The 27,500-nt window shown below is 40.2% G+C and overlaps 1 protein-coding gene across 1 annotated transcript in view; it reads left to right on the plus strand.

Moving 5' to 3' along the window:
• LOC138006871 (BTB/POZ domain-containing protein 16-like) overlaps nt 1–20,775 on the plus strand; it is a 45,442-nt gene extending 24,667 nt beyond the window's left edge. The window contains exons 12-22 of the mRNA XM_068853481.1: nt 2,673–2,751; nt 4,233–4,273; nt 5,769–5,805; nt 6,352–6,406; nt 9,983–10,065; nt 10,530–10,607; nt 12,408–12,509; nt 13,554–13,631; nt 17,434–17,494; nt 17,669–17,718; nt 19,190–20,775. Of these exons, the coding sequence (XP_068709582.1) occupies nt 2,673–2,751; nt 4,233–4,273; nt 5,769–5,805; nt 6,352–6,406; nt 9,983–10,065; nt 10,530–10,607; nt 12,408–12,509; nt 13,554–13,631; nt 17,434–17,494; nt 17,669–17,718; nt 19,190–19,258 (733 nt within the window). The 3' untranslated portion in view covers nt 19,259–20,775. The remainder of the gene's footprint in view (nt 1–2,672; nt 2,752–4,232; nt 4,274–5,768; nt 5,806–6,351; nt 6,407–9,982; nt 10,066–10,529; nt 10,608–12,407; nt 12,510–13,553; nt 13,632–17,433; nt 17,495–17,668; nt 17,719–19,189) is intronic.
• The last annotated feature ends 6,725 nt before the right edge of the window (nt 20,776–27,500 follow it).

Here is a 27,500-nt window from a genome sequence, read left to right on the forward strand (position 1 = left end):
AGTAATCAGCAGGCAAAGATAAAACTCTCTGCAAAGTTTAAAAGAAATCTGTGTAGCGAATTCAGAGCTACAATACATTTTCAATTATTTAAGGTTGCTCTGAATCCGTTCCACAGAATTTTTTAAAACTTTGCAGAAATTTTTATTCTGGCATGCTGACTACATTTCAGAAATAAAAAACGGGGGTCAACGAATTCGTTTGTGAGATATAACCAGCTAAAGCCAAAATATGGGGTGTTTTTGCAGGGCTTTCCTGTTGCCACGGTAACTCCTTACGTCACAAAAATGACCGAATCTTTTTCAGCAATAATTGGTGTTGATATGGTATCATAACATTGCTGTGAAGTGATAAAGTGCCTTAGTGTCGATCCTTTCAAGTTTTGAAATTGGTTTGAGCCACCTTAAATGGAAATCAAAATTGGGGCACTTACCTTTCGGGTAAGAAACTGGCCAGTTGTTCCTAAGGGAAGCGAAGCAAATGACATTTAACCTATTGAAGGACATTATTAGGAAAAATGGATATTGGACCCAAATATGCGATAAATGTTGTCGTTTCGCCTGCGTAAAAGCTAATTCTTTCTACCAGGGTTGGCTTTCAAGTGATCGTTTGAATGTAAATGGCCAGGCGAAAAAGGAGCAAACGAAGGAGTCGGTACATTTCGCTGACCCCCAGTCCATGGACTACCCAAATGGACTACCCTAAAAATACTATTTCGGATGAGTAGTGTTGATCCATGTGTAAGCAGCATCTCAAATAGTGCTTACTTAAGCCTCAGCACCCATTTTAAACAGCATTGTTCAACAGTATTTAAGTCTAAGCATCCATTTTAAAAGGTTAGCTTTCGATTATTGTTGTGATGGCCGATTACGTGATGTAAGCTAACCTTTTTAAAATGGGTGCTTAGACTTAAATACTGTTGAACAATGCTGTTTGAAATGGGTGTGAGGCTTAAGTAAGCACTATTTGAGATGCTGCTCACACATAGATCAACTGTACTCATTCGAAATAGTATTTTTAGGGTAGTCCATTTGGGTGGTCCATGGACTGGGGTTCAGCGAAATGTACCAACCCCAAACGAAGGAGGAGGTGGCGAGGAGAAGCACAGGCGCCCCAAACTCAGTGTGAGGGAAAGCCAACAAAAAATATAAGGATTTGTATGGGAATCCCGGTTGAACAAATTCTCAATGAAAAAGCCTAACCTTATTGCCATTGTTGGTCGCTTCCTTTCTGTGTGTTTTTTTCCAAGTTCGACGAGAATTGAGCCATTATCAGTTCCTCGGTTGTCAACAGCTATAGTAAAATACCAAGGCTGAACACTGAATTCTCAGGAGCCCACCAAATGGGGTCAAATATTCCTAGATAATATGTTCCCACGGTTAAAATTCCACCGTAGAATTCGAGGGAAAAGGTTTTTCTTTCATTTCAATCCGCTAGCCGCGCAATCGAAGCCCTGCCAGCGACGCAGGCGGCTGTTAGTGTCCCAAACGAATCGTTAAAACGATGAATTAAAAAGATACTCTTATACATTGAACACCACACGGCTACCGTTGAGTTCGGTTTGGTAACGAGTCTTTGTTTGTGACTTGGTAAGGAGTCTTTGTTTGTCTTTGTACAAAGGAAAGGTTACGTTCATACAAACGTTGGCCCTGTAGCACTTATATTTTAAACAGAGTTTACTGAATAGAGGGTAATGTGAAGTGCTAAATTTCTATCCCATATGGTTCATATGGGATAGAAATCTAGCACTTCACATTACCCTCTATTCAGTAAACTTTGTTTGTCTTTGTTTGGTAACTTCGTTAGGGACGACAAACAAAGACTCGTTACCAAAGCGAACTCAACGGTCGCCGTGTAGTGTTCAATGTGAAAGAGGACCCAATTAAAAAAAAAACAGATTGTCGGCTCTTTCCGCTCTGTTATGTCTTTACACCTTTATGAAAGGAAGCAGTAAGTTTTGACTGACAGGCGGATTTTTTCTGACACTTTATCAGCCAATTAGCCATGATATTTTCTCCGTTCATGTGCTAACGGAGGCTTTAAAAGTGTTGAGGGGTTGATTGCACGCGGTTTCTCACTCCTTCTCATCTGCCCCTCCCTCATGGTCTCGTTTGAGTTTGGTCCAGGTTTTCGCGCGACCATATTCAGAACAATCACTCGAAAGAAAACCCCAGTGGAAATTCGCCAAACCCCCAGCTTCCCCGGCTAACTTACGATGAGTGCAATACCTGTAGGAAGGACATCAGGAGAAGTTTAGTTCTAATACCGTAATTACGCGTTCAAACCTACGCGGTTTTAAGAATCTTTTATTGTTTCCGACGCAGCATTTATTTCAAAATCATTGACAAAAATTACCGTAAATCATTGAAATATCATGTAAAACAGAAACTTGTTTAACGATGACATATTTCCCTGTCTTCCTGAGGACGGTGTAGATTTCCAACTTGTTCCGCACTTGTTTATTTTAATTTTATTTTTACTATCCCGGTTCGGTTAAACACCGCATTCTCTTAATTAGATGCGGCGTTTGCTCGAGGGCGGCTTTTATTGTAAAGTTTGCTTGTATTTGGGGGCGTTTAATTGAGTGAATACCTAGAAAGTGAAAACCTGCAATGTATGCAATTCTACCACTGGTTTGGGCTCCATTAAATTCGTTTTCTGCTTTTCGATACAGGCTTTTCACGTGGAGTGAATATTCGTTGTATAAGTTGCTGGCTTATTGGATATTTTTACAACAACATCCTAATTTACAGGTAATATAGAGGATATTACATGGCCGCGCGGGGATACGAATTTTATCTTCGAGTGCTGAAAGTATCTCTCACGAGTGAGCGAAGCGAACGAATGAGAGATACTTTCAGTACTCGAAAATAAAATTCGTATCCCCAAGCGGCCATTTAATGTTCTGTTCATTATATAAGTATCGATGAAGTGTCTAGATTTAAAACAACTTGTTTTATTCATTTTCGAAATGATCAAAAAGTGGTCACCAACCGCTAAAACACGCATGTTGTGTAACATGAAACAAGATATAAAAGTTATGAAAAACAAATCATGATAATATAAAATTTGCAATAAAAGTGTTATTGTAGTAGAGAAGAATTATATTAAAGCACAAAAGTATCTTACTATGAAGAGGAATCTCGCGTTTTACTGGCTAATCGTGCTCGTTACCATGACGACACCTACATTCTCACAGATAAAAATGATATTTTCACTGTGCGTGGTGAAAATATGATTTTTTAGTAAAAGGGGAAATCCTGGTATTTCATCAGTATCTATATGATAAATTAATATTTTGATCACCTACTGATATTGAAAAATTCTCGTTTTGTAAGTTTTCTTTTTAATGTGGTTAAATTATCGGATTTGCCTTGGAAATCGAGGTTTTATTGTGGGGTTCGCGAATGGTATGAAGTTCAGTTTAAAGGCTATTCCGTGGATTTTTTGGGTAATTTCATGACTTGCAAAATGCCTTTGAATAACGTGGAACGTCGTAAAACGTAGAACAACATAAAAAGAAATATGACACGGCAAAAAAAGATGCAAGGATGGACAAAAAGTAAAAAGATCGAAACGGATTGCAATTAGTAATGTTGAAAAAAGTCGTTTAAAAAAAGGTTTACGACAGGCCTGGATAAAGGTCACTTTTGCACAGAATCATCTTGTTTTTGATATAATGATAATCAGTTTAACGCGGTAAAGGAATTCATAGTACCATTTTATAGTTCAGAACTGGATCACCGAAGACTTCACCCAAAACACCCCGAAATACCATGACTCAGCCCCATAAAGTTACGAAAGTGATTATTCTATTGCCTGCAGAACGTAGTGTGGATCTTCTTCATCGTACCGCAAACGATCGCTTTTACTCTTTCAAGTATTCTTTGACAATTTTATTGGCAGTTCGCGGGAAAGCGAAGAAATGGGACAAGTTTTCCTTACCTAAATCTGGCACGCCACTTTTTAATCAAGGGAGAACTTGTTATGAATGTTTGCGAGGGTAGATCTCTTGAAAAGTGACACAAATATCCAGCCCTTGGTGCCTAGGAAGTCTGCAACACTTAAGAAGGATAAAATATTTCCGACGTGTGTATAAACCTTGACTAAGTGTATAGTTTACAATTCCTCCTTTTCAATAGGCTTGACATGGAAAACTCCCTAGTTTAATCTTCCCATCCTCTCCATTTGTATGTAATTTTATTGAGTAAAGATGGAGTTGATTGTCTTCTAGATGATGCCATCGTGGGGAACTGTGGTAACTTGGTTCATGAGGTAATACCGAGTTGAGAAGTCAATTTACCCTAATAACAAACCTTGAATAAAAATAAAATGTACAACCTCTTTCTAACCGAGCGAGAGGGCCCTTTTTGGGGAACATTGGCCCGAGGGTGTGGCAGTACGGACCGAGCACAGTAAAACTAAATTCCGCTTGTTGTAATTGTACTGTTGTGATGAAAAATTAAATTCCGCTTTTGTAAAACTTTTTCTGTTTCGCTCAACTTGAAGTCCCGGGAAAGAGAAAAAATACGGAAACGGACCGTTTCCATGGTAATGGTCCATGCTGTAAAATCCCGACCGAAATCCAGCCAATCAGAGCTTTCCATTTATCCTGGGAGTTGCATGCCATGTAACAAATTTAAATATCACTATTTCCTGGAGATCGTAAGGAAGCTTTAGCTAAGACAACAAAAACGTCATATATTGAAAAATAACTTTTTGGTTTATTGCTACAGTAACCACTTCGCGTCTGTTCCAACCCTTTCTGCTTAACCAAGTTGAAATGGCCTATTTTGTAATCAACCTCGTCCCCAGGGTCTCTCTTTTCTGCCTCCCTTGTCGTTGGAAAAAGAGACCCTGGTTACGGCTGGTCACGTGGTACTCCTTAACAAACATTTTTCCACTGGGGTAGGGTTTTTGTTATATTTTAATCCCGCATCTCGTATTTGTTTTTACCCACGCTAAAAAATATACTTCATGATTTGTGTTGTAAACACTACTACCAGCAAGCTGTGTACAGTAAAAGGAAAAATATAGCAACGGCAATTTACGCGAAGATGTTGAAATATAAATAAGTGAAAACTGTGTACTCGCTGTACAAGCTTGCGACCTAGAAATAACTTTCTTTAACATTTAAAAGAAAAACGAAAGTCAAAGAACGAAATAAAATACCTGCACATGTTCTTGTTCACACAGTTTGATTTGAGGTTGATACGTGACATATTGTAAAATAAACATGACACCGACTGATCGCTCGCCGAACATGTTTGTTTCCCATGGATAAACGTCTCACTTTCCTCCGTAAACTACTAAGCATTCTTCGTTATCTTTCAATTCGACTGGTCTTGAGCTTTTTCAAGGAACTTTGAATCTGGTCCTTCACTCAGGCGTAAGTGAAATTCGAACGAGGCGAGTTTATTTTCTGTTCCGTCCGATCGATCAGACAACTTTTTGTCTTTCACGTCAAATTCCACATGTAGCACATAAAATACCTTGCCGCGAAACGTTTCGATGGTCGTCTCATGTCTGGCCACAAAATGAGACAAGGCCGACACTGCCATCCCTCCCTTAACACACATTTGGAAAAGCACCCAGATTTTGGGAGCCACGTGACCAGCCGCAACCAGGGTCTCTTTTTCTCAAGGACAAGGGAGGCAAAGAAGAGAGACCCTGGGAACAAGGTTACTTCTGTAATACGTTTCTATGCTTGAGAAGAAAGATTGCTCTAGCTATGTCATTTGCACAACGCCTTTTTTCTTTCCACTTCCAGTTTACCCAAGATCACGTCTTTTTTGGAGCGAGAGGAGGTAAGAAACTGGTTAGAACCCATGTGTAAACAAATTTAGGCTATGTATGTAATTTGGGGTGCAGGGATGGCGCAAGGGATGGCGCAGTGGTGAGAGCACTCGCCTCCCTCCAGTGTGGCCCGGGTTCGATTTCCAGACTCGTCGTCATATGTGGTTTGAGTTTCTTGGTTCTCTACTCTGTTTGCACCGAGAGGTACTACGGTTTTCCGCTCTCCTCAAAAACCAACATTTGATTTGATTTGCGTTAATTTGTTGATTTCAGTTTACAGTGTCCCCAATTGCAATTAGTTCTCCAGCGCTAGAACGATTAAACACTTATATAAAGTTCCTTTCCTTCCCTTTTTATTTTTATGCTTTTTTCCGGCCTGATTCGACTTTATCGCTGGATTTCTTTACGGTTTCTCAATGATTTCTCACAAGAAAAAAACTATCCTCTCGTATTGATTATTTCCATTAAGCTAAAAACCTGTTCGCATTAAAATGTAAGAATTTTTTTTTTTTTCATTTAGAAAGTCCTAACTTCACGTTTTTGTGTTTTCCTTGCAGGGTCATGGATATGTGAACTTATTTCGAGCTGTAAGGCTCGGTGGAATTACTGATAGTACGTTTATGCAGGGGTCCATATCCAGGAGCCTAAAACTCCAATGTTTGATCTATGTAACGGCATTTTCACAGATCAAGCTATTAGACGAGTTCTTAAATTAGATTTGGCTTGCACCAGTGACCACTCTCGATCCCATGGGTACTTATTTCTCAAACAAGACCTGCGATTAGCTGGAAAGGTTTGGTTTCGCAGGAAAATCAATCCAAAAATAACTCGGTCTGTAAAAACGCCGTTCCACATGATACAATAGGGAGCTTAAGCATGCGCGCTTTTGAGACGCGGACGGCAACCGGAAATGAGCTGTTTTCCCTTTTGACTCGTCTTCACACAACTACATTTGCATTTGCTCCATTAGAGATGATTAGTATAAAAATGTGGGGCACACTACTGTCCTGGCACGCAAAATGTTCCCTTCCGGTTGCCGCCCGCGTCTAAAAAATGCGCGTGCTTAAGCTCCCTAATGAAGTTGTACGTTCATAGTCAAGGGGTCTTGGTTTATTCACGTAATTGTAATCAGAGCATAGATTCTCAAAGATGTGCAGCTTAAGCACGCTATAGCAGAGACTCGTGGGAGCTCTTCTCCTATGGAGGTTGTGAACCAACCAGCCCTGAGATTGCAGTCGGGGCTCTTCATTAATTAGGGAGCTTAAGCACGCGCGTTTTTGAGACGCGGGTGGCAACCGGAAGTGAGTTGCTTTTCCTTTAAACTTGTCTTCACTCAACGACATTTACATTTTCTAAGTATCTTTTCTCCATTAGAGATGATTAGTATAAAAGTCTGGGAGACACCACTGTCCTGGCACGCGAAATGTTCTCCTCCGGTTGCCGTCCGCATCTCAAAAACGCGCGTGCTTAAGCTCCATTTATAGCTTTTTAACACAAGCAGGTTCAATCCCTAAAAGATAACCTTTCTCTTCGTAACGGCTAATGAACTCACCTCTTTGGGAAAGTTATGTTAGGAAATTCGCTATCGCTCAGGTGTTCAGAGGAGAAGGGATTGGGAAATTTTTGGGTGTGGGAAATTCGTTCGCGCGCGAGAGTGAATTTATTTGTTTTTAGATACACTTTGCGCGCGAAAACAAACCAATCAGGAGAAGCCATGTTAAGCATGACTTTCTGCCATGCTTCTTCAGGGAAGTGACCACTAATTTTGACGGAAACGGTCACTTGTGACTGTGCTCTGGAGCTCACCCATGCCATACGAACAGTTGTCTAATTCACTCTTGTTCCCACGAGAATGCGAAAGACGTGCGAAGAAGGTGATTTCCTTGGCGTCTCTCTTCAATTCGACTGCTTGCCATGCAGCCGTGGATGTGGTACAGTTTTGGTCTAAATTATGTGGGAAGGTTAAGAAAGTAGTGCAAAAATTGCTGTTTTGGAAGATAGTCATCATCACCAACTTTAGAGCTACCGACCGGTTGGCTCGGTTGAGAATCGGACGACCCTGTGAAAAGTCGCAGATTCGAACTAACACTTGGTCCTTTACACATAGTCCATGTATATGGACTGATTATGAAACTCTGGAAACTTCAAAAGCGAGAGCAGTGACATCGCGCTTCATGTTAACTTGACCGTGACCAGGCACAATCTTTTGCCCTCGGACCACAACTGAGTTTTGAATAAATTGTGCGCGGTCAGGGCCAAAACAGCAAGCAATAACATAAAACGAAGACACATGTCGAGTTTCATTACCGTCATCTCCGTATAAGAGCTATGCGTTAAATAACTGAAGAAAATGCTGTCTATTTAATCCCATTTGCCAATGGTTACATTTACAAGTTGTCTCGGATAAGGACTATAAACTTTGGGCCCTGACTCGCAACGCTTGTTCATAAAATTGTTCTAGGACTTTGATGAGCCCACACACTTTTCGCAAAGATTAGGTCACTGAGTTTTCCGTTTTGTGGCCTGTCATTGAAAGGGGTATACTATGAATTGGAACAAAAAGAATAGAGTGTTTTCACGTGACGTCACGGCGGCCATGTTGGTGTCCCTGAACAAAGGAACCGCGGCCATGTTAATGTCCCCAACTAATCCTCCGGGAATTGAGCTCTATTATCATGCAAATCTTTTCTTTTGTTTTGGTGGAAAAACAAGTTTACGGATCACGTGAGTGAAAACACTCTATACATTCTCACTCGACTAAAACGAGCATTCGAAGTGAAAAAGCTTGTTTAGGAATGTGCAGTCAGCCATCTGATGAATACACACGCCAGAGATACTGGTTACAATACAACAGCATAAAAAAATTGAATAATGGGGCCCAGATGTTGTTCAAAGCCCGATCTAGGTGATCCTGGAATAGTGAAAACGTTTCGTTTAGTTTATTTACCGATCAAAAATATTTCCACAATATTCTTACAGACTTGGCCATCGCTTCTTAGAGTTAGACTTTTTGTTTTCCTTCGGCATAAAATTAGATTGTTAAGGGCCTTTTTTTGACGGGCAAAACACTAACCTTGGTTCGTATTTAAAATCGGATGGGTGTTAATTAATCGGCTTTTGAATAATTGAGCCCAGATACGGAAAACTACTCCTCATTTGTGGCCAGAAAAGGTGGAAACGTATTCCATTCTAATGCAGTGGCACAGAACCTATATTAGCGGGCGACGTTTTGCCTCTCAATCGCGCCACCAGAATATTCATTTCTGACTACTGTCAACTCTCTCTAAGACGGACACCATCGGGACCGTCCTCAGCTGTCCGCCTTAGAGAGGTGTCCGGCTTATAGAGAGTCGACGTAGCATGAGCTCAGGAAATTTAAGATAATAATGCTGAACCTGTGCACAGTGAATACGCGTCTGTTTAAAGTTTGTTTTAAGTTATTTGCTTGAACGAAACCCACCTGTTTTAGATTACAATACAATTCGGTTGTCACCTCTAAGTTATTTTTTGAAAGGGACAATGACTGATTTAATTTTAACTTGTACTGTATGTAATCCGGCGACAAGATAAGAGCTGTCAGTTAAACGTCTGGTGTCAAAAAGAGTCACGTACAAGAATTTTTCTTCCCTAAATCGTAATTTCCGGTCACATTCAGCACCTCACAAGTGTCCGTTGTCCGTCTTACGGAGGTGTCCGTCTTATAGAGAGTTTGGTTATAGTAAAATGACTAAGAAACGGCCGGGACCAGTACCAGGTGTCCGTCTTACCGAGGTGTCCGTTAAGAAAGAGTTGACTGTAACTCGTTCCAAGGTCACTCAACCGTCAGAAATTACGTTTTTCGTACTATCAATGTCATGACACCCTCCCCTCCATTCGACAGTGCTGTAAAATACGGGCGATTTCAACATTTCATGGGAGAAGGGAGTCAAAGACAGGCAGTGTTATGAAATTTCTATAGACTTCTGGCCACGGATGCAGATTTATCAAATCTGCAAAAACTTGTAAACGGTGCTCCTGTCTAGGTCATTTAAACTGGGTTTAGCGCTTGTTTTAACCGATTGACTCCTTTAGGAGTGAGACTAAATAGATTTTACTCTAGCCGATTTTGCTCGTGAACGGGGGTGGGGGCACTTCAGGATTCCATGATTAAGGGCTGTTTCAAAACGCTGTTTTGCCGTCCTGTTTTAGGTTCACAGCTTGATGAACTACAAAAGATGAATCTCGTTCCACAATCTTGGTTGCTTCGTGTATATGCTCAGCACTATCATGCGGTAGGTTGTTGTCAAAGTGTTGCATATAATGCTTCAATAAAGGAAGCAACCTCTCGGAAAACATTAATGGTAGCACTAATTTATTGTCAATGCTGATTAATATCTGATTCTGTTAAAAAATAGAGAAATTATTTCATCTTTTTTTTAATCTCTGGCGCCCCCATTTAAACATCAGAGTCAGAATCACATTTTTTTGTTGTCAAGTTTCCAAGGGAAAATATTAAAGAATCAGCCAGTTCAGAGATAAAAACACTTCGAGTTGATATTTTTCCAGTTTCATTCCAGTGTAAGCAAGTGTAAATATTAGAACTCTAACAGTTCTCTACACTTTGCCAGTTTGTGGAAAAGAGGGAAAAATAAATGTCCCCTCCCAACCTTAATTCAATCTGACATCCAACATCCCCCCCCCCCCCCTCCTCTAGTTCGATAGGGTAAAATTAAATTGTTGTTTTTCCTCTTTCTAGCTTCAAGGTGGTGGTGACATGTCCCTGATGACAAGATTTGAACACGGAGCGATACGAAAGGGTTTTATTCTGGAGGAGGTAAATAAGGGAGTTGTGTATAATGCTGAACAGTATTTTCTGGTTATTTGCCTGCGTGTTATGAGAGGTTAAATTTCAGCTTCGTTTTTCTTTTTTTTGTGTTCAATGACAAATTGCACTCAAGCTTGTAAAGCGCATGCGCGAAGTTAACCAAAGCGCATCCGTGCTGTGGTTGTGCAATGGCTGATTTATCTTTTATAGGTGCATGCGCGAAGTTTAAACCAACGTGCATACCTGACATTAAACGAAAATGGCGTCGTTGAAAGTAAGCACGAATATGGTGTCTAATACAAACTCAAACCATATACAAATGCACACAGCGTTCCCGGTAGACCAACATTAAAAGATGTCGAGCGTTCCCGAGAGTTCAAAATACGAGCGAACTTTATATTTATGTAACAAGAATCATTGCCATCCGGCATCTCTTCTGTAATTTTTTCTTTGTTTTTCATTTGACAATCCAATCGCAGAAATGCTTCTATTTCCTCCCATTAAAAAAAAAAGTTCAATAGACTACCTCGACGATTCGGCAAACATTTTGATTTTTATGGTTTATAAAGATATTATGGGATGTATATGCATTGGTCCCCCAGGCATCCCATGATAGCTATTGGAACAATAGAATTTAAAATGGCCGTGGTATCGTCAAAGTAGTCTATTGATCTGGTTTGGAGCGGTTTTCAAATGACTGTCGAAAGTAATTACAGGATTGCAATTGCTGTGCATATTGATTGGTTTAAAAATCTCGCGCCACTTTATCAACCAGTGAAAAGGAAAACCAAAACCAATCGCCACTTGCACACGGATTTTTCCCGCGCTTTGAGAAAGTTACACGGAATTGCTGCGAATTTTGATTGGTTCATTGCGCTGTTTGCGCCTGCTGCGGATTGGTCGAAATAATTACTTTGGTATTTGTTTTACGACACTCAATTGAAAACCGCTCTGTCTCCCCAATTAGTACACCACTATACTCACTATAGTATTAATCAGTTTGTGTCGGAAGTAATTTCTCAATTCTTTCTTTTGTCTACTTGCTAAGCTAGGTAATTGGCTAAAAAATCTCACGCTAAAATTTTTAATCGCAAAAGCATAGGTGAAGTGCTAATATTCCAGTTCGAAGTCTAACAAACACATTCGTTTGTTAGTATTAAAGCAGGGGTCAGGCCAATAAAATTTTGCTCGTAGTGCACGTTTATTCGTATTTTTAACATATGCTTGTTTTTATCACGGCGCGCGCATGTGCTTTTAGAGCCCCGAGCTAGCCAATTGATTTTTACCCTTTAATGCAAGTGGTTCTCCTGTACATGTGTTCACTAATATTGAGCTTCCGTGTATCCGGATCGACTCTAGGCTCTGGAAAACTCTATGTAGGAGAACATGCTCCGCAAGCTTCTTATAGCCAAAAATTCGCTATCTGAACCTTAAGGCGCCTTCTCGCACTCGTGATAACGTGAATGCACCAATAGGCCAGTTTCGAATTGTGCAGCAACAAAAGAACAGAGTCGAGGTTCAGGGGAATAATTAGCATTTTGTATTGTTCAGAACAAAGGAAAATGCAAATTATTCCCCTGAACCTCGACTCTGTTCTTTTGTTGCTGCACAATTCGAAACTAGCCTATTAGAGACGCTTTTGATTGATTGTTCTTCACGAAAACCAATGAGAAGGCACTTTGGTTCCCCAGATCTCTTCTCTCCCTCAGTCAAAATAGAAGAGCTGTGGGGTCGAGACTCGATCATTGAAATGTAATAGGAGTTTTCACTTTCGTGATTGTTCTTGTTGTTGTTTTTTATTTTCGACAGCATTTAAAGTATCACTCTGAAATCATGTCTCTTCATGGCTTCCATTTCGAGGTGAAAGCGTTCAAGGATGACATTGACTCAAAATACTCGTTTTATCTCCAGGTTTGTGTTTAATAACCTGTCTCGACAACTCAACATGTGGTGTGCGTGTAAACCATTCCTTCACTGGTTTACTGGTAAGACACAGTGCATGCGCACGCGATTTGCTACCAAGGTGACAAAAAAGACACTAATTATTAACCGTTTAAGGTGTCTGCAGATGTTGCTTCTCCTTATGGCTTACGTCTTAGGCACTGATTCTAAGAAACAAGGATACGGCGTCGAGAACCCCCTACCTCCCTCCCCCCCCCCCCCCCCCTCCCTTCCTTCCTCTCCGTCCAGAAAACAACAACAACAAATTTGATGAAGAAAGGCAATAATGTTTGTGTGCGTGGTCTTTACGTGTGTGTCATAATTTGATATAGCTTCTGGCCGTTTCCTTTTTGCCTTCTTAGCGTAAAATAATTGAAGTTAAAACTTAATGGAGAATGTCAGCACGTAACCATTAAATGCTCTTTTCTCTTTCCCTTGTTCGAAGAAATTTGCACACACTATCCATGCTGAACGGATAATAATCGCAAAGTAGTTTAATTTGCTGTCGTGCATTGCTTGGACACCTAAGCTAACACTCGCAGACAGGTACGAGAACTCTGAAAAAACAGTGGTTTGGAAGTGCAAAGACAGGGGTTCGGTACGCTCTACACGTGCGTTTTACATTTCGGTATTTCATTGTCGTAATCTGCAAGACAACGACGTGTAATTGCCAAATTTGAGGGTGTGTGGAGAACATTAACACAGAACGATCATTTTTTTTCACGCTTATTGCCAATGCCGTTTATGCCATTTCAATTCCAGGACAGTCGGCAAACATTTTCAAGCGAAACCTGAAAAATTTCAGTATAGTCGCCGAAAATCATCGCAGTAATGGGAAATCGTACGTTTGTTTGACATGCCGGTTCTTGTCGAGGTCATCTTCCTTAATGTCCTTTTCTTAAAATTCTGTTTCCACTTGCTTTCCCGCGATCGCAAAGGGAAAACAAAACTCCAAATAAACGTTGCTTTTTAGGGGTAGTTATTGAGTATCCAATCTCTTTTTTTTTCTTTTAGAGATTGAAACCAAACGACCCAGTTTTATCATTCAGAGCTTGCGAACGCCACACATTTTCCATGCGTCACGACAGAGAGGTAAAAAAAGCCGCATTAACAGCGGACCATTTAAATTTCTTTGGAGTCACTGACCGGCTCCAAAATGGTTTGATAGCTCAGCCGTGGAGCAGAGTGATGCGTGATCATTGGTTCACGTCTCATTCCCAGCTGAAACTTTTTTCAGGTTTTTTTTTGGTTGTAACTGCGATGGCCTTTCGGGTCGGTTTGAAAATCCTTGCAGATCGATCCCTTGTTAAAATATATTGGTCTTTCACAAATATTCTGCAACAAAAGTAGAATTTATTATGATAAATAAAATCTGACGCACGCGCAGGAAAATCGCATATCTGGAAAATCTTGGCTCGGAAAACTAAAATAAATAAAGACACACTTTCAAGTTTGACTGAGGTATAGTTAGCCGACTTTTCAGATTCAAAACATTTGTCTTGAGTCGATCACAGTGTTACCGTGTTCTTTCATTAGCCATCTCGACCCCAGAGCTCTTCTCTTGACTGAGGGAGAGAAGAGCTCTGGGGAACCCTAAAACAAAGCGTTTCTACTTGGTGCCTTCATGTGAGCACGAGGATTGAGCAGGTGCCGTAAGGTTCAAATAGCCAATATTTGGCTACAAAAACCCTACGGCGCATGTCCTCCTACATGGAGTTTCCCAGAGCCTTGGGTCGATCCGAGGCTCTGGTGACGAAAGTGTTTCATTAGCCGAATGAAATCTTACGCATGCGCGGGAAAAATCATGACCTGAAGATAAAGGAATTTTAAAAAAGGGTCAAATCCGAAACCTATACTTTGCTCAGGTAAAAAATGAGCAGAGCTGACGAAGCAGTAAGAAGAGGCAACACCAAGCCTATACTTTGTCCAACTTCGGTTTAGCCGACTGTTGTTCCAAAATTTGATCGCGTCACGGGTCACATAACATTATAGGTGGTTTGCAACCAATCTCGAGAAACACAGATAACAATACTGCAACGTACAACAATGCTGTACAACATTGCTGTATAAAAAGCACTGTAATCAAGTTGAGACAGATCGACAAAAATATCTTGAGCCAGGTGGCCGCTCAAGCAGGCATATGCACCAATTTTAATAATAATAATAATAATAATAATAGTAATAATAGTAATAATAATAATAATAATAATAATAATAATAATAATATTTTATTTTTATTTTTTTAAATTATTATTATTATTTATTATTATTATTATTATTATTTTTTATAATTATTGATTATTGCCATAAGTAAGGCCACTGACCACTTGCAAAGAATCATCTTCTAGATGGAGGGCAAGAATTCGGAAAATAAATAAATAGATAAATAAATTACAATTGTTGGTAGACGAATAAAAGGAGCTAATGAGAGATCTTTTGTTTTCGTCCACCAACGTGGCAGTGATAACGAAGCATGAAAACCACCTAAATATTGAAATATGCAAACTAGTGTAGTCCAAGGCTATGAAATTGCTGCGGATAAAGTTGGTTATATGTGCGTAACCGGAAAAAGAGTTTAAGGACGGTGCTTACCGTATTGTTATTGCACATACGTTCTACGCATCTCGAGATACTCGGATTTCCTATCGGCGGTGCTTATTAAAACAGGGATATTTTTGCGCGGTTCAAAACTAAGAGGAGAAAGCAGAAGGTTAGCAAGTGCTCTTGGAATCCAAAAAGAAAATTGGGGTTAACCATGTATTTTTCAGAGATAATTAAGCTTCAATTTGGAAATGAACGCCATACATTGCTTTGATTTTTAGGGCTTTTTACAAATATTGTGATTAATTGTCTTTCTAAAAATGCGTGGTTACCCCCAATTTTCTTTTTTGGATTTCAATATCACTTGTTAAGATCTGCTTTTCCCGCACATTCAATTTAGTAGGCACCGTCCTAAAAAAAAGTAAAAATAAAGTAAGTGAGATGAAGGGTGAATTCATTTCATAACTTTTAAGTAATGTTATGTTTGCCTCTCCACGGCCTTCTCAAAAAGCACTTGGAATTGATCGTTGACCAAATGGCGTCCAGGGTTGTCGAAAGAATATATTTAGGCTGTGGCACTTAACTACAAAAACTCAATGGTTGTTATGGAAGCGTTTTAGTCAAGAGCCCTACAAAATGGTTGCATGGGTAGTTCTTTGACATCACTTCTCTGACATCAGTTCAATCAGAAGGCGCATGCGCAATTAGTCCCAGTCCTCTGCCGTGCGTTTCAGTGATGTAAAATCTCTCAGGAAACGAAAGGAAGAGGCGGTGTTTTCACCGGATGGGAACCATCCCATCATTTTTCATAAAGTGTAGCATGGAATTTCTATTCGGACAAAATATGGAACTGATATTTTGAAAAGTGTATCAAAGGAGGGCCTTATGACGCAATTTTTTTTTTTTTTTTTTTGAGAAATAACTTCTTTCTAAAATTTATGCTAACGATTTTGTGTTATACGGTTCTCGTACTGTTGCGTTAAAAATTTATGAAAAACATAGTTACCTAGCCGAGTCTTTAGACATTTTCTGTTTTGGTCACGTGATTTACCAAATATGATTGAGAGTCGAACCAGAGAAGGAAATGTTAAATAGAACACGTGGCAAAAAAGGAAAACTGTAGAGTTAAAGGGACTCGAGAAATGATTATTTGAAGGGGTCCATAGGAACAGTTTGGTAGTGAAGAGCCACCCCCCTTCAGTAATACAGCTATTGATGATAACTTAACCCTACCTTAACCCTACCACGACCTGCTCGGTAGAGCAGCGTTGATCTAACCGGAAAGTGGTGGGTTCAATTCTTAGAGTTTTTCTCTGTCCTTGTGTGGGCCCGATTCCACTAGCAGGGCTAACGCTCGCATGGTTTGCATGGGTATAAAACTAGCACTTCACTTCTAGAGAGCTGGAGCGACAAAGTGTCCCGCTTATCTGCGGGCTCAACAATGCCATCAGATTCCACAATGCAACAATGTTAAGTTCTTGAAAATATACATCAGGTTTAAAGTAAAATTTCGAAGCTTTTATTTATAGAGTGTTTTCACTCACGTGATCATTCAACTTGTTTTTCGGGTAGGGTCGTACCTCTTGTTGAACACTATATTTCATTGGCTGTATAGTGTCGTACTTCCTATTGTTTTCTGTGCTAAATCCATTGTTATCTTTGTTCGTTCTGTTGTTCTTTTGGCTAATCCTGAAGCCCGTTTAATGAGGTACGACACGAACCTGTTTTTACACCGAAACAAAAGAATACGTTTCCATGAAAATATTCAATCCCCAAAGGATTAGTTGGGTACACGAGCATGGCTGCCGTTCCATTGTTTAGATACACCAACATGGCCGCCGTGACGTCACGTGAAAACACTATAGTAGAAGTGCACTTGGCAATCAAGCTACTTCATAGGCACCCCACTATTAATAATCTGAAAGAAACAATTCAAACTTAACAGAAACATGATAAAGAATCCACCTGGCAGGAGGCAACCAGTTGGCTATTTACAAAGCGAGGTAGAGTTGAATCCGGGACAACCGGAAACAAATCCAAACCAGAGGCTAGAACGGCCAGAACTCAGTGAAAATGCAGGATTCACAGGACAACTGGTGCATTCTGGTCGCTATATTAAATTTTTAGTATGTTGTCGCTGGCTCCCGTGCCAATAATCGTCCGAGAGGAGCAAAATTAGCGGGCTTCTGGGCCGTTGTTTCATCCTTTTATACATCTTGACCTCTCTCATTCTAGTTTTGCTGTTTGCCGTGCTCCCCTGGTTTATGCTTAATCCGTAGTCGTCATGGCAACCGCGGAGATTTAGTGTAGATCGGCGGCATCAGTGACAATAATTTGCTTCTTGTAATTTCAGGTACGGTATTGTATCCGGGCTCAGTGGTCGGACAGCGGTGTTAATAAAGTGTTTTCAACGGGTGAGTATATTCACAGTATTAGTGTTAATTAACTTTTACGTAGATCCAAAGATCGTTTAAAACGGCAACTGTTTTAAAGCCTGTTGGCAGTCTGTCAGTTAGACTGAAACAACTGATGCACTCAGTATTACTTGGCCCGTAAAAGTGCTTATTTATTGTCATGTTCTTCCTTAGGAATTTCCTCTCAGAGTTTTGGCTTAGCAGGAAAAACAAGGCAGTCAGAGGTATAACCAAACCTTTTTGTAGGAGATGCGTGACACTTTAAAATGGGTAAACAAGCAGGTGTAATCGACGAAATGCAGTGCCCCATGAGTCCATTTGTAGAACTAAAGAGAAAGGGGGGAGGGAGAGTTGTTTATAAATCTTTTTTTAGCGGGGGAAATCAGTTTCCTTTAACGTTCGTAAGTTTTTGACGTGACACTTGCACGCTGATCTCGCCTGGAGTGTAATGTGGTCGTTTTGGGAAAGCTTTTTCCGTTTCCATTTAGGAATTTCAATGATCAGAAATTCGGATATTGACGTAACATCGGTCAGTCCTGTGTTGCTGGACGTGTGCTACTAACGCGAACTGGATTAATTTTGGAAAGTGAGCCTACAAGTAAGAACTTGTTTTCTAGTAAAAAGCACTGAAAACCACCCATTAGAGATGGCCAAAAATTGTGAAAAAACGTGTTCCTCATTTAACCAGCAGCACACCACCCCGATGAAAGGGTAAAGTAAAATAGCTAAGGACTTTAACGGCTATGTGAGCAAGCTTTGTACGAGCCTTGTACAATATCTTTTAAACGGAAAAGCAAGTTGAACGCGACCACTGTCCTAGTAGCTAGAATGACTTATGTCTCCCGCTGGAACGCGAAATAGTCCCCAAACATTCCATGACACCCCGCGAGGCAATTTCCTCATTCGTTACCACTCAATCATCGGAATTCACATTACCTTAAGGGCCTGACTGGGCTTCTTCCTTTCTCTTAGAAGTAGTGCTCTTATCTATATAACCCATCTTTGTGTTTGAGAACGTTGTGAACATAGTGCGGAATGCGCCTTATTCACGCGCGGCCATATTGGCCATAGGCAATAGATTTCGTACCCCGAGCCTCGAGGCGACATGTTTGGGAACGAGGTTCGGTGGGGAAAAGCAAAAGTTTTCAATCCCTCGGGACTCAACATGACAGCCGTGTGATTAAGGACGGTGCCTACTAATTAAAGATATTTTTGCCCCGGTGTGTGATTATGCAGAAAATGTAGATCTTAACAAGAGTTGTTGAAATCCAAAAAGAAAATTGGGGGTAACCACGCATTTTTCAAAGATAAATCATGAATAATATTTGTAAAAAGCTTTAAAATACAGAGCAATGTATGGCGTTATTTCTCAAATTGAAACCTAATTATCTCTCAAAAATGAATGGTTACCCCCCAATTTTCTTTTTGAATACCAAGAGTACTTACTAAGATCTACTTTATCCGGATAGTTTTAAACCGCGCAAAAATATCCCTGTATTAATAAGCACCAGCAATAGGAAATCCGAGTATCTGGAGATGTGCATAACGTATGCGCAATAACAATAGTAGGCACCGTCCTTAAGGCCCATTGAGGTCGTAGAGGAATGAAGGGGTTATACGTTGCCCTTGCTCTTCCTCCTTCTTGCTGGTGGCCGGAAGTGTTTAAGACTTTCTTTGGTATTATTTTTTTCGTAGGTTATATCAGTGGAGGATGTGTGCATGCCCCTTTATGTAACAGTGTCACTGATGTTTCCACCGTCCTAGCTATATATAGGTCGTCCATATTGAAATTTACGATGTAAATATGTATAGTAGAAACATTTTTTATCACTCTCGACAGATGCCCTTTTTACTTGAGAACTTTTATCTGTATAAAGGCATTTTATAAACTTGACTGTTTTGTAAAGCAACCATTTGATAAAAGTAATTGTGGAGTGTTATTAGCGCGGCCAAATTCTGATGTAATGTAAAGTTTGTCTTCTTACAATACAATACAACATCTTTACTGACAATATTCTGTCAAATTGTCTACTGCGCAAAAGCGCTTTTTTCACGCTCATTCGTTCACAGATGCTTGACTCGAGATATGCGCTGGCCCCGCGATTGGCTTGCCGGTGCGAGAAAAACGCTAAAACGGCAACATTGTACCAGATAAGTACTTGTATCATCATAGATGACCATCAGTCATACAATCAACGCATGCTTGCATTTAATGGATTACCACAGAACCTCAGTTAATGGGCTAAAAGCTTCCGTAAATTTTGATATCACGAATGAAATTACCTGGGACCCTATGTAACGCTACATTGCCTACAAAAAGCAACGAGGTCGTCGACGAGGACGAAAATGCTAAAAAAAATGTGTTCAGTGAGCAGAAATAATGGGTCCGTCCAATCTGTACGTACATTTTAGTTAATATCCTTGTTAATATCCGTGATTGCCGTGAAAGGATATGTAGAGTACGTGGCCACACAATGATGATTTTTCACATTTCTCTCTTGCTGTTAATTTCGTCTAAATCATTTTAAATCCTGGACACTGAGTTGGCGCGCATACATGTATGTTTACAAGTCATAATCGGGAAATTCATAGCAATCACAGGAAATCATTTGTTAGGGTGACAATCTCGTTCTCGTCGAGTCCACATAGGGGACCTTAAGATCTAGGACGGCAACCTCAGCGAGAACGCCACCAAACAATAGACATTAATGATCAAAACAATGGATCTGCGCGTGCTCTTTAAAATTTGTACATTTCCGTCCCATTCTCTGCCAATCTGCAACGTGAAATGACAAAATCTCAAGTTCTAAGGAAGACACGAGCGCATACTGAAGGCAGATCCTTGATTTTCATTCTTAGTTTCAACCGCTGTTCCTCCCAATTCAGTTCCTGGATAGTTTGGATTGTTTGTGGAAGTTGAACAAATTGGAATAATCACGAAACACTTTAAGAAACAAACTAGCAATATTAAAAGACGTTTCGCGGCCGTCGTCGTCTTAGATCTTATGGTCTCTATTTGAGGTCCCTGACAACTCGACGACAACGTCGTAAAAAGTGACTCTGCTGGATGCCTGGTGGTCAGCGGAAACCAGCGTTTATAATTACGTTTGGTGTTTACGTTACGAGATTGATCGCGGGCCTGAAGCTTGTAATAAACGCATGAAAATTCTCTTATTCCGTTGTCTTGCTCCTCTGAAAAGTTGCACGATTTTGGCAAGAACTGAGCTAATATCAATCAGTTTCTTCCATTTTTGCCAAAACGCAGACTTTCGTTCGGTCTACCTGGAGTTGTACATTACCGTGTTTAATAAAAAAGTTGGTTGCAAATCACCTTTAATAGCGAGAATTTTGTACGATAAACCTTGAAAATATAATTCTATATTTCACATGTAAAGAAATTGATACGTCCAATCAGCCATTACACGATTTTTTTGTTCATTGCAGAGCTCCCCGCGCGAAGCACCCACCATCGATGCGAAGAACCCTTGTTTTATAGCCATGACGTCATCGACCGTCCGTACGTAGTACGTACGTCCGTACGGTTTCATTTTTCGCGCGCTTTCTGTGGCTCAACGCAGCTACACGGCCATACTACATCAACTATACTTCTTACACAGTCAACGCTTTTCGTGTTCAGGTGGAAAACGGTTTGGAAGATGTTTTCTTTCTGCATTTTTCACTAGTCTCAATCCAGTTTGACATATGATATCTGTGGTCCACACTGGTGGCTGCGTAGTTATTCAAGTCAAGCATCGAAGGGATATAAACTTAAAGCTGAGTGTTTATTTTTAATTTGATTATATCTGCTTTGTTCTTTGTATTACAATTTTTGGCATATCTTTAGAAGCTCTGATAAGGTTACATGATGCCTGGAAAACCTATGTCTAGAACAGAAACGAAAGGAGAGCGAAAGAGAACGACAACGACAAAACAGAATACCAGTAATAGCTCATACTTAGTGGAGGACGTTACTCCACAAATTCTTTCCTTTGGCACTAAACCGTTAGTTCTTTTTACGGATGCGTTATTTTTTAGTGGATGCGTATTTTTAAAAGGTGGTTTAATCGGTTCTTGCTTTGTTCAGGAATGAAAATCGAATTTTTAATGCAATTGGAATTCAATACCAATTATCTGTACTTTTTTAGACATAAAGAAAACGTTGATTTGTTTGTTTGTTTTGCTCTAAAATGCGAGCGAACAAGTGCTTTTTAATCCGCTAGCCCAACTGGTTTTCGTTGTGCCTTTACAATGACAAGAAAATTTTGCCCTAATGTTATAAAGATGTTTTCGCAATGAGTTGTCGTAAAATTAGGGGAAAATCTCACCAGCCTGTGTTTTCAGAAGTTTGTTTAAAGCACCTTAACGTTATGTAAGTGTTGCGGCAGATCTTGTTTGAAGTTCGTCCTTTCTTGGTTGCCTTGCCGTATTTTGCGGATTCTTATTCCAAGCCAACCTGGCGTGTTTCAATGAAATACATCAAAATGTGTAAGTTTTGGATTTCACGTTCAATACTGACCGACTGAGCCTCAGAGGGTTGGATACAGGGAAAAGTGACTTTCAGGGCTCACTAGCTTAAAATTTCAGCGTGTTAATGGCCCAATTTATACTAGAGACGGATAATCCGTCTGGACGAACTTTGGCAAGAATTTTTTAGTTCGTCTGATAATCCGTCCGTGTATAAATACGGGCAACAGACGGATTATCCGTCAAGACGAACTATCTGTTTAGTTCGTCTTGGCAGACGAACCAAGGTGGATAATCCGTCAGGACGGATAATCCGTCTGTGTGTATAAATGCACCGACAGACGAACTAAGATGCCGGAATGAACACCTCGTTACAGAAAGCCAGCGGTCTCTTAGCAGTAGGATACAAAATGTGTTCGCATAAACGAAGTACCTGAACAAAGGCAACAGAACAAAAATGCATAATCCGTCTAGTATAAACGGGACGAACTATAAGACGAACTAATACTGTGCTTTACAGTTCGTCCCGTATTTATACTGGACGGATTAAACGACCAGACGGATAATTCGTCCGACGGATTATCCGTCTCTAGTATAAATTGGGCCAATGTAGCTTATTATATATGCAAAACGCGAGATAACAGTCTGAAAGCGCAAAACTCCCGCGAATTTGAGTAGTGATTGTTTTGGTAGTGGTTATCAAAATTGATAACGATCCTGGACTGTCCTGTGCTGCATATTAATTCTGCGGCGTACACACGCATTGCTTCGTTAAACTGAGTGAGCCTTTGAAGTCACTTTCTCCTCGATCCAGCTCTCTCAATAATGGCGGACCATTAAATAGGAAAATTCCAGGTAAAATAAAGAGGGGTCTTTTGGAAATCAAGGCCTAGAACTTTAATTTGGTCGCTTAGTGTTTAATTAACATAGTTTTGAAATCCAAGGAAAAACAAGAATTGATTTTCTGGTCACAAGGGCACTTTTCACGATAATCGTGAATTCAGAGGAGAGACCGTTTTGTGAATTTAAACCTGTCAAAACAGGTTTTTTTTCCTCAACATGCGATAGGTTTAACCAGTGGTAAGCCTTCTTGTGACCTCCATTGTCCCCCAGCTTCTGTTCTCATCCAGCCAGCGCGGATTGAAATGCTAACAATATTTAAAGTTTCCCAACGATAGAGTACTATTAAAACATTAATAACTTGCCAGTCAGCTGAATTTCAACTTCGGAACAGATATTTTGCGGAACCAGGAACCCATGACTAGGAGCCTACAGCTCCAATACTAGGTCTATGTAACGGCATTTTCACAGATCAAGCTATTTTTAGACGAGTTCTCAAATACGATTTGGCTTGCACGAGTGCTAATCCTCATTCCCATGTGGATTAATTTCTCATGCAAGACTTGTGATTGGCTGGAAAGGTCCGGTTTCGCGGGAAAATCAAACTATAAATAACTTGGTCTGTAAAAACGCCGTTTCATAGATGCAATGAAGTTGTAAGCTCCTAGTCATGGGCTCCTGGCGGAACACCTTCGTTGGGTGCCCCAGAACAAAGCACAACTGACTAGACTATACAGTGCAACAAAAATAACGGATCGACAAATATCTTTACACAAGAGTGAATAAGCTTTACACAATTAAAAAGGGTGTGGAATAAGGAATACGTATTTCGGTTAAAAAGCCCTTCCCAAAAAAATCTCCTAAGGCTGTGTTTTTTTGGAAAAATCCAAAAACGGATTTCATTTGTGATCTCGGATCAATCAATGGATTCTTCAGTGTCAAAAAAGCGCAAAATCCGAAAAAGGAATATTTTCTATGACAATGCAAACAAACAAAGCTGCGGGCAACTAAAAAAAAAAATAACAGATTGACTGGTTTGTTTTGGAGAAATTCGTTAATGAAAATGCCACCAGAAAAGTAAAATACCTTAGTGAGTGATAAACAGTTCTAAATGACCAAAAATGTGCGTGCTAAGGTTCAAATCGAGTACAGAGGGTATTTCTGCAGTTTACTTTTTTAGCTGTAGGAAAGGTGCTAACAATATTATCGCTGCACAACAAACTTTTATTGTAATTTCTGTTGTGAATTTGAAGGAAAGCTAACTATTTAATTTTTCGACCTATTCGTGGCTTCGATCGTAGGGTAAAAATAGCGCGAGAAGAGCATTTCAGCTAAACTGTCATGTACGGTTGTTGCGTATCATTTTTTGCATGGAAAACCGCTTCCTTGCATACGGAACCCGCACCCGCAGTGCGCGCGTCAGTCGAAACTGTGCTATCCTGTCAATCATTTGCCCTTTCACCGGAAACAGTGCATTTCGGTTGTGCGTAAATGACATCGTTGTCCATCTACCCCGTCGAAAAGACGCGACAAAAGTCTTTAGTTAACACAAATAAATACATTATCAATACGGTTCTGCCGTCTTCTTACACTTGATTCGAAAATACCAGCCGGAATTCGTCTCAAAATAGTTAAAAAAAGCACAAATAATAGCCAAAGCAAAACAGCTTACGTTCGAATTCTGCTCGCCGGCAACCCAAGTTTGCGACAATTCACGTGAGCGCGATTTTAACTCCACAAAATGTTTTAAATGGTTTTCTGGCCCATTATTTTAGAATTTTAAATGGGGTATCGGGAAAGAAAAATGGTCAAGCTGACATGTCTTTCGTGTATTAAAACATACATTTTCAAGTAGCGGAAATTTCTATAAGCACAACAAAACTTAACTGACCATGGCTATTGCCCGAGGGAATACCCTTTATAAACTGCAAGGAAGCCGCTGATGAATTTTTGCACAAAACCTCAGCCCCTAACATCGGAAAGCCAGACTTAAAGAGTTTTTCAGCTGAAGGCTCACTAAGAATGAGCTTCTAGAGCTTACCCTCCCGCAGGTTGCCAGAAAGGTACAAACCAGCTGACTCATGTCCGAAAAGAGCAAGAAGGGGCACTAAAATTGTGTTTCTTTCAGTGTGCGAGAATTTATTCAAAACTTTTCCCTCACTCCCAAATAAGAACTTGCTGTGTCTTGAAATTCTACAGTGAATTACTATTAGGCCAAAGAGGCACTCCCAGGGCTTTTGGGGAAGAAGAGAACATGGCTAATTTGAACTGGAGAACAGAGGAACAAGGGAAAAAAACCAATTTAAATTTTAGGGATCAAAAAGCTGGGAACAAGTTTAAAAGAAATTTGGGAAACAAGGAAACACAAGCAAATATTTAAAGGGAACAAGGCCCCCTCCCCCCACCCCCCTCCCTGGGAGGGCCTCATCTAATGTTCTGCCCCTTTCATCCAACAGCTAAAACAAGCGATTCCAAGAATTTTTTTTTTTCCTCGGGCCAAAATGGTGTTCAAGTGCCCTACCCAGTTGTCGGATTTGTCTGTCATACCCTACTAAAAAACAATCGTCGTCGGCTCCTGCCGTCTTTAATAAAGACCTTTTGAAGACCTCTTTTGTAAGCCAACCGCTCACAAATGCTACATCTCTTCCTTTAAGCTTTTCCATCTCGTCCAAACACGTGTTTTATATATAGCTGTTAGCGACTTCGGCGCCCGCAAAAAAATCATTTGAAACCTGACACTTCCGGTTCAATTTTCCCCACCCCACGCAGGCAAAGGTCAAATTCCCCACTCCCCGGGCACAGGAGATAGGCAAATGCCCGGGATTTGCCCGGGGGAGGGGGGGGGGGGATGTTGAAGTTTCCATTTGATCGGCGCATAACGTCTTCTTCTACAGATTAAAGTTCAAAATCGATCCTGGTTGTTAATCACGTGCTAACCCAATCCATAAACTACAACCTCGTTCCCAGGACCTTTTCCCTGGCTTCGGGGTGGGGCCGGCCAAGCCAGGGAAGGGAAAAGGTCCTGGGAACGAGGTTGCATAAACTAGATACTTATAAAGTGGAATGGCAAATTGATTGTTAGAACAATGCGTGATTTCTGTCTTGCTGAGTTCAAAGAAGCGACGTTTCAAGAGAGTCAAAAGAGAAGACTGAGCGAATGTCCATCGATCTAACGAATCAGAATATAAACAATTGGCGTGACGTCGAATAGCACAGTTTTTCCCGCTCGCTGAATTCTGATTGGTCGGTTCAAATTTCAGTAGCTCTTCCCGTACGCACGGTTGTCAAAAATACTTTTTTCAAATCTTCTCTCAAAAAAACGCTGAAAAGGTGATCCTCAAAAATCCGGATTTAGATTTGATCCGAATCGAATATCCTCCTCGAGTGTGGATACTTTGGATTCATGGTCCATTTTTGGATTTTTTGAAAAAATAAAAAAAAAACGCAAAATCCGTATTTGGATTCAAGAATCAGTTTTCGGATTTTCCCAAAAAAACGCACCCTAAAAAGAGCTGTGGAGTCGAGATTGAGCACTTCCTAAACAGCATATACCAAGCGCGCGCAAATTTCCCGCGCTGAATTTTTTTGACCAATCAGAGTTCGCGACGGAAACGTAACAATGATAACATGACACCAACAGCCCAAAGGTCAAACTTATCGTTACAGTTGTCTTGAATTTTAGCTGCAGAAATTTAATATGTTCTATTTTAGTTTCACCGTTTTGGCTGAGTTATGTTCACAAGGATGTCACGAAAGAACAGAAGGGGAATTTGCATCTTCATTTCGACCATCAAGGGGGCTTTTGCATGAACAGTGATCAAGCGATGTTGCGCCATCCAAACAGGTAAACTTAAATTTTTGTCATGAACTATTCGACCTATTTCGATATTTATTTACTTCAGTGATTCGTGAATTCTTGTTTCCAAGCTTTTATCAGTCTAAATGCAAGGTAAATATTTAGCTTATGCTTACGTTGGACGGTTGTTGTCTACGAAGTTGTGAGAAATTTAAAGTTGAGGGCGCAATTGCTTACTTATCCTTATGAAAACTGCACTAAGTCTATTTATTAACAGATCGTGGACAAATTGCTTTATGTCCATGACCTCAGTAAGTAAGTTACATGTAATTTGTCTCCGAGAAGCGGCTACACACAACCAACACTGTCCTACATTTGTTTTAATAACCGATATCGATGAATATATAGTCGACGGTGAATCAACAGTGTTGAATCTACGCGTCACGGATAATAAAAAGGAAGGAGATCGAAAATGAAGATAAATAAAAAAATAAATAACTAAGGAAACAATCCATTCATAATGATGAAACATGAAAGCATGCAATTTGCAATGCAATCACCCAACGACAGATTTCTCAGAATTGACCAGTTAGTAGCCTTTTAGTGGCTGTGAAGACAGCAAGCCACAGGTGGTACATGTAGCTAGTCATCTTCACAGAACACATAGGTTATCTCACCTCCTTACTTGACATCATTGATGAATGTGTTTGATTGGCTCAGCATAACATGTAGATTCCGAAGTCTGATGTTCAAACTCCCAACTTAGTGGAGTGACCATACTTGAAAGAAATCAAACATCTACAAGCATCATTCTGGGGGTTAATTGTTTAGTTGAATGTTCCAAATTATAGCCAGGTCATTGTAAAATTTTGTTATGTCAAAAATAAATAAGTTGGAGAGCTAATC

Source organism: Montipora foliosa, chromosome 6, assembly GCF_036669935.1.
Source record: "Montipora foliosa isolate CH-2021 chromosome 6, ASM3666993v2, whole genome shotgun sequence".
Taxonomy (NCBI): domain Eukaryota; kingdom Metazoa; phylum Cnidaria; class Anthozoa; order Scleractinia; family Acroporidae; genus Montipora; species Montipora foliosa.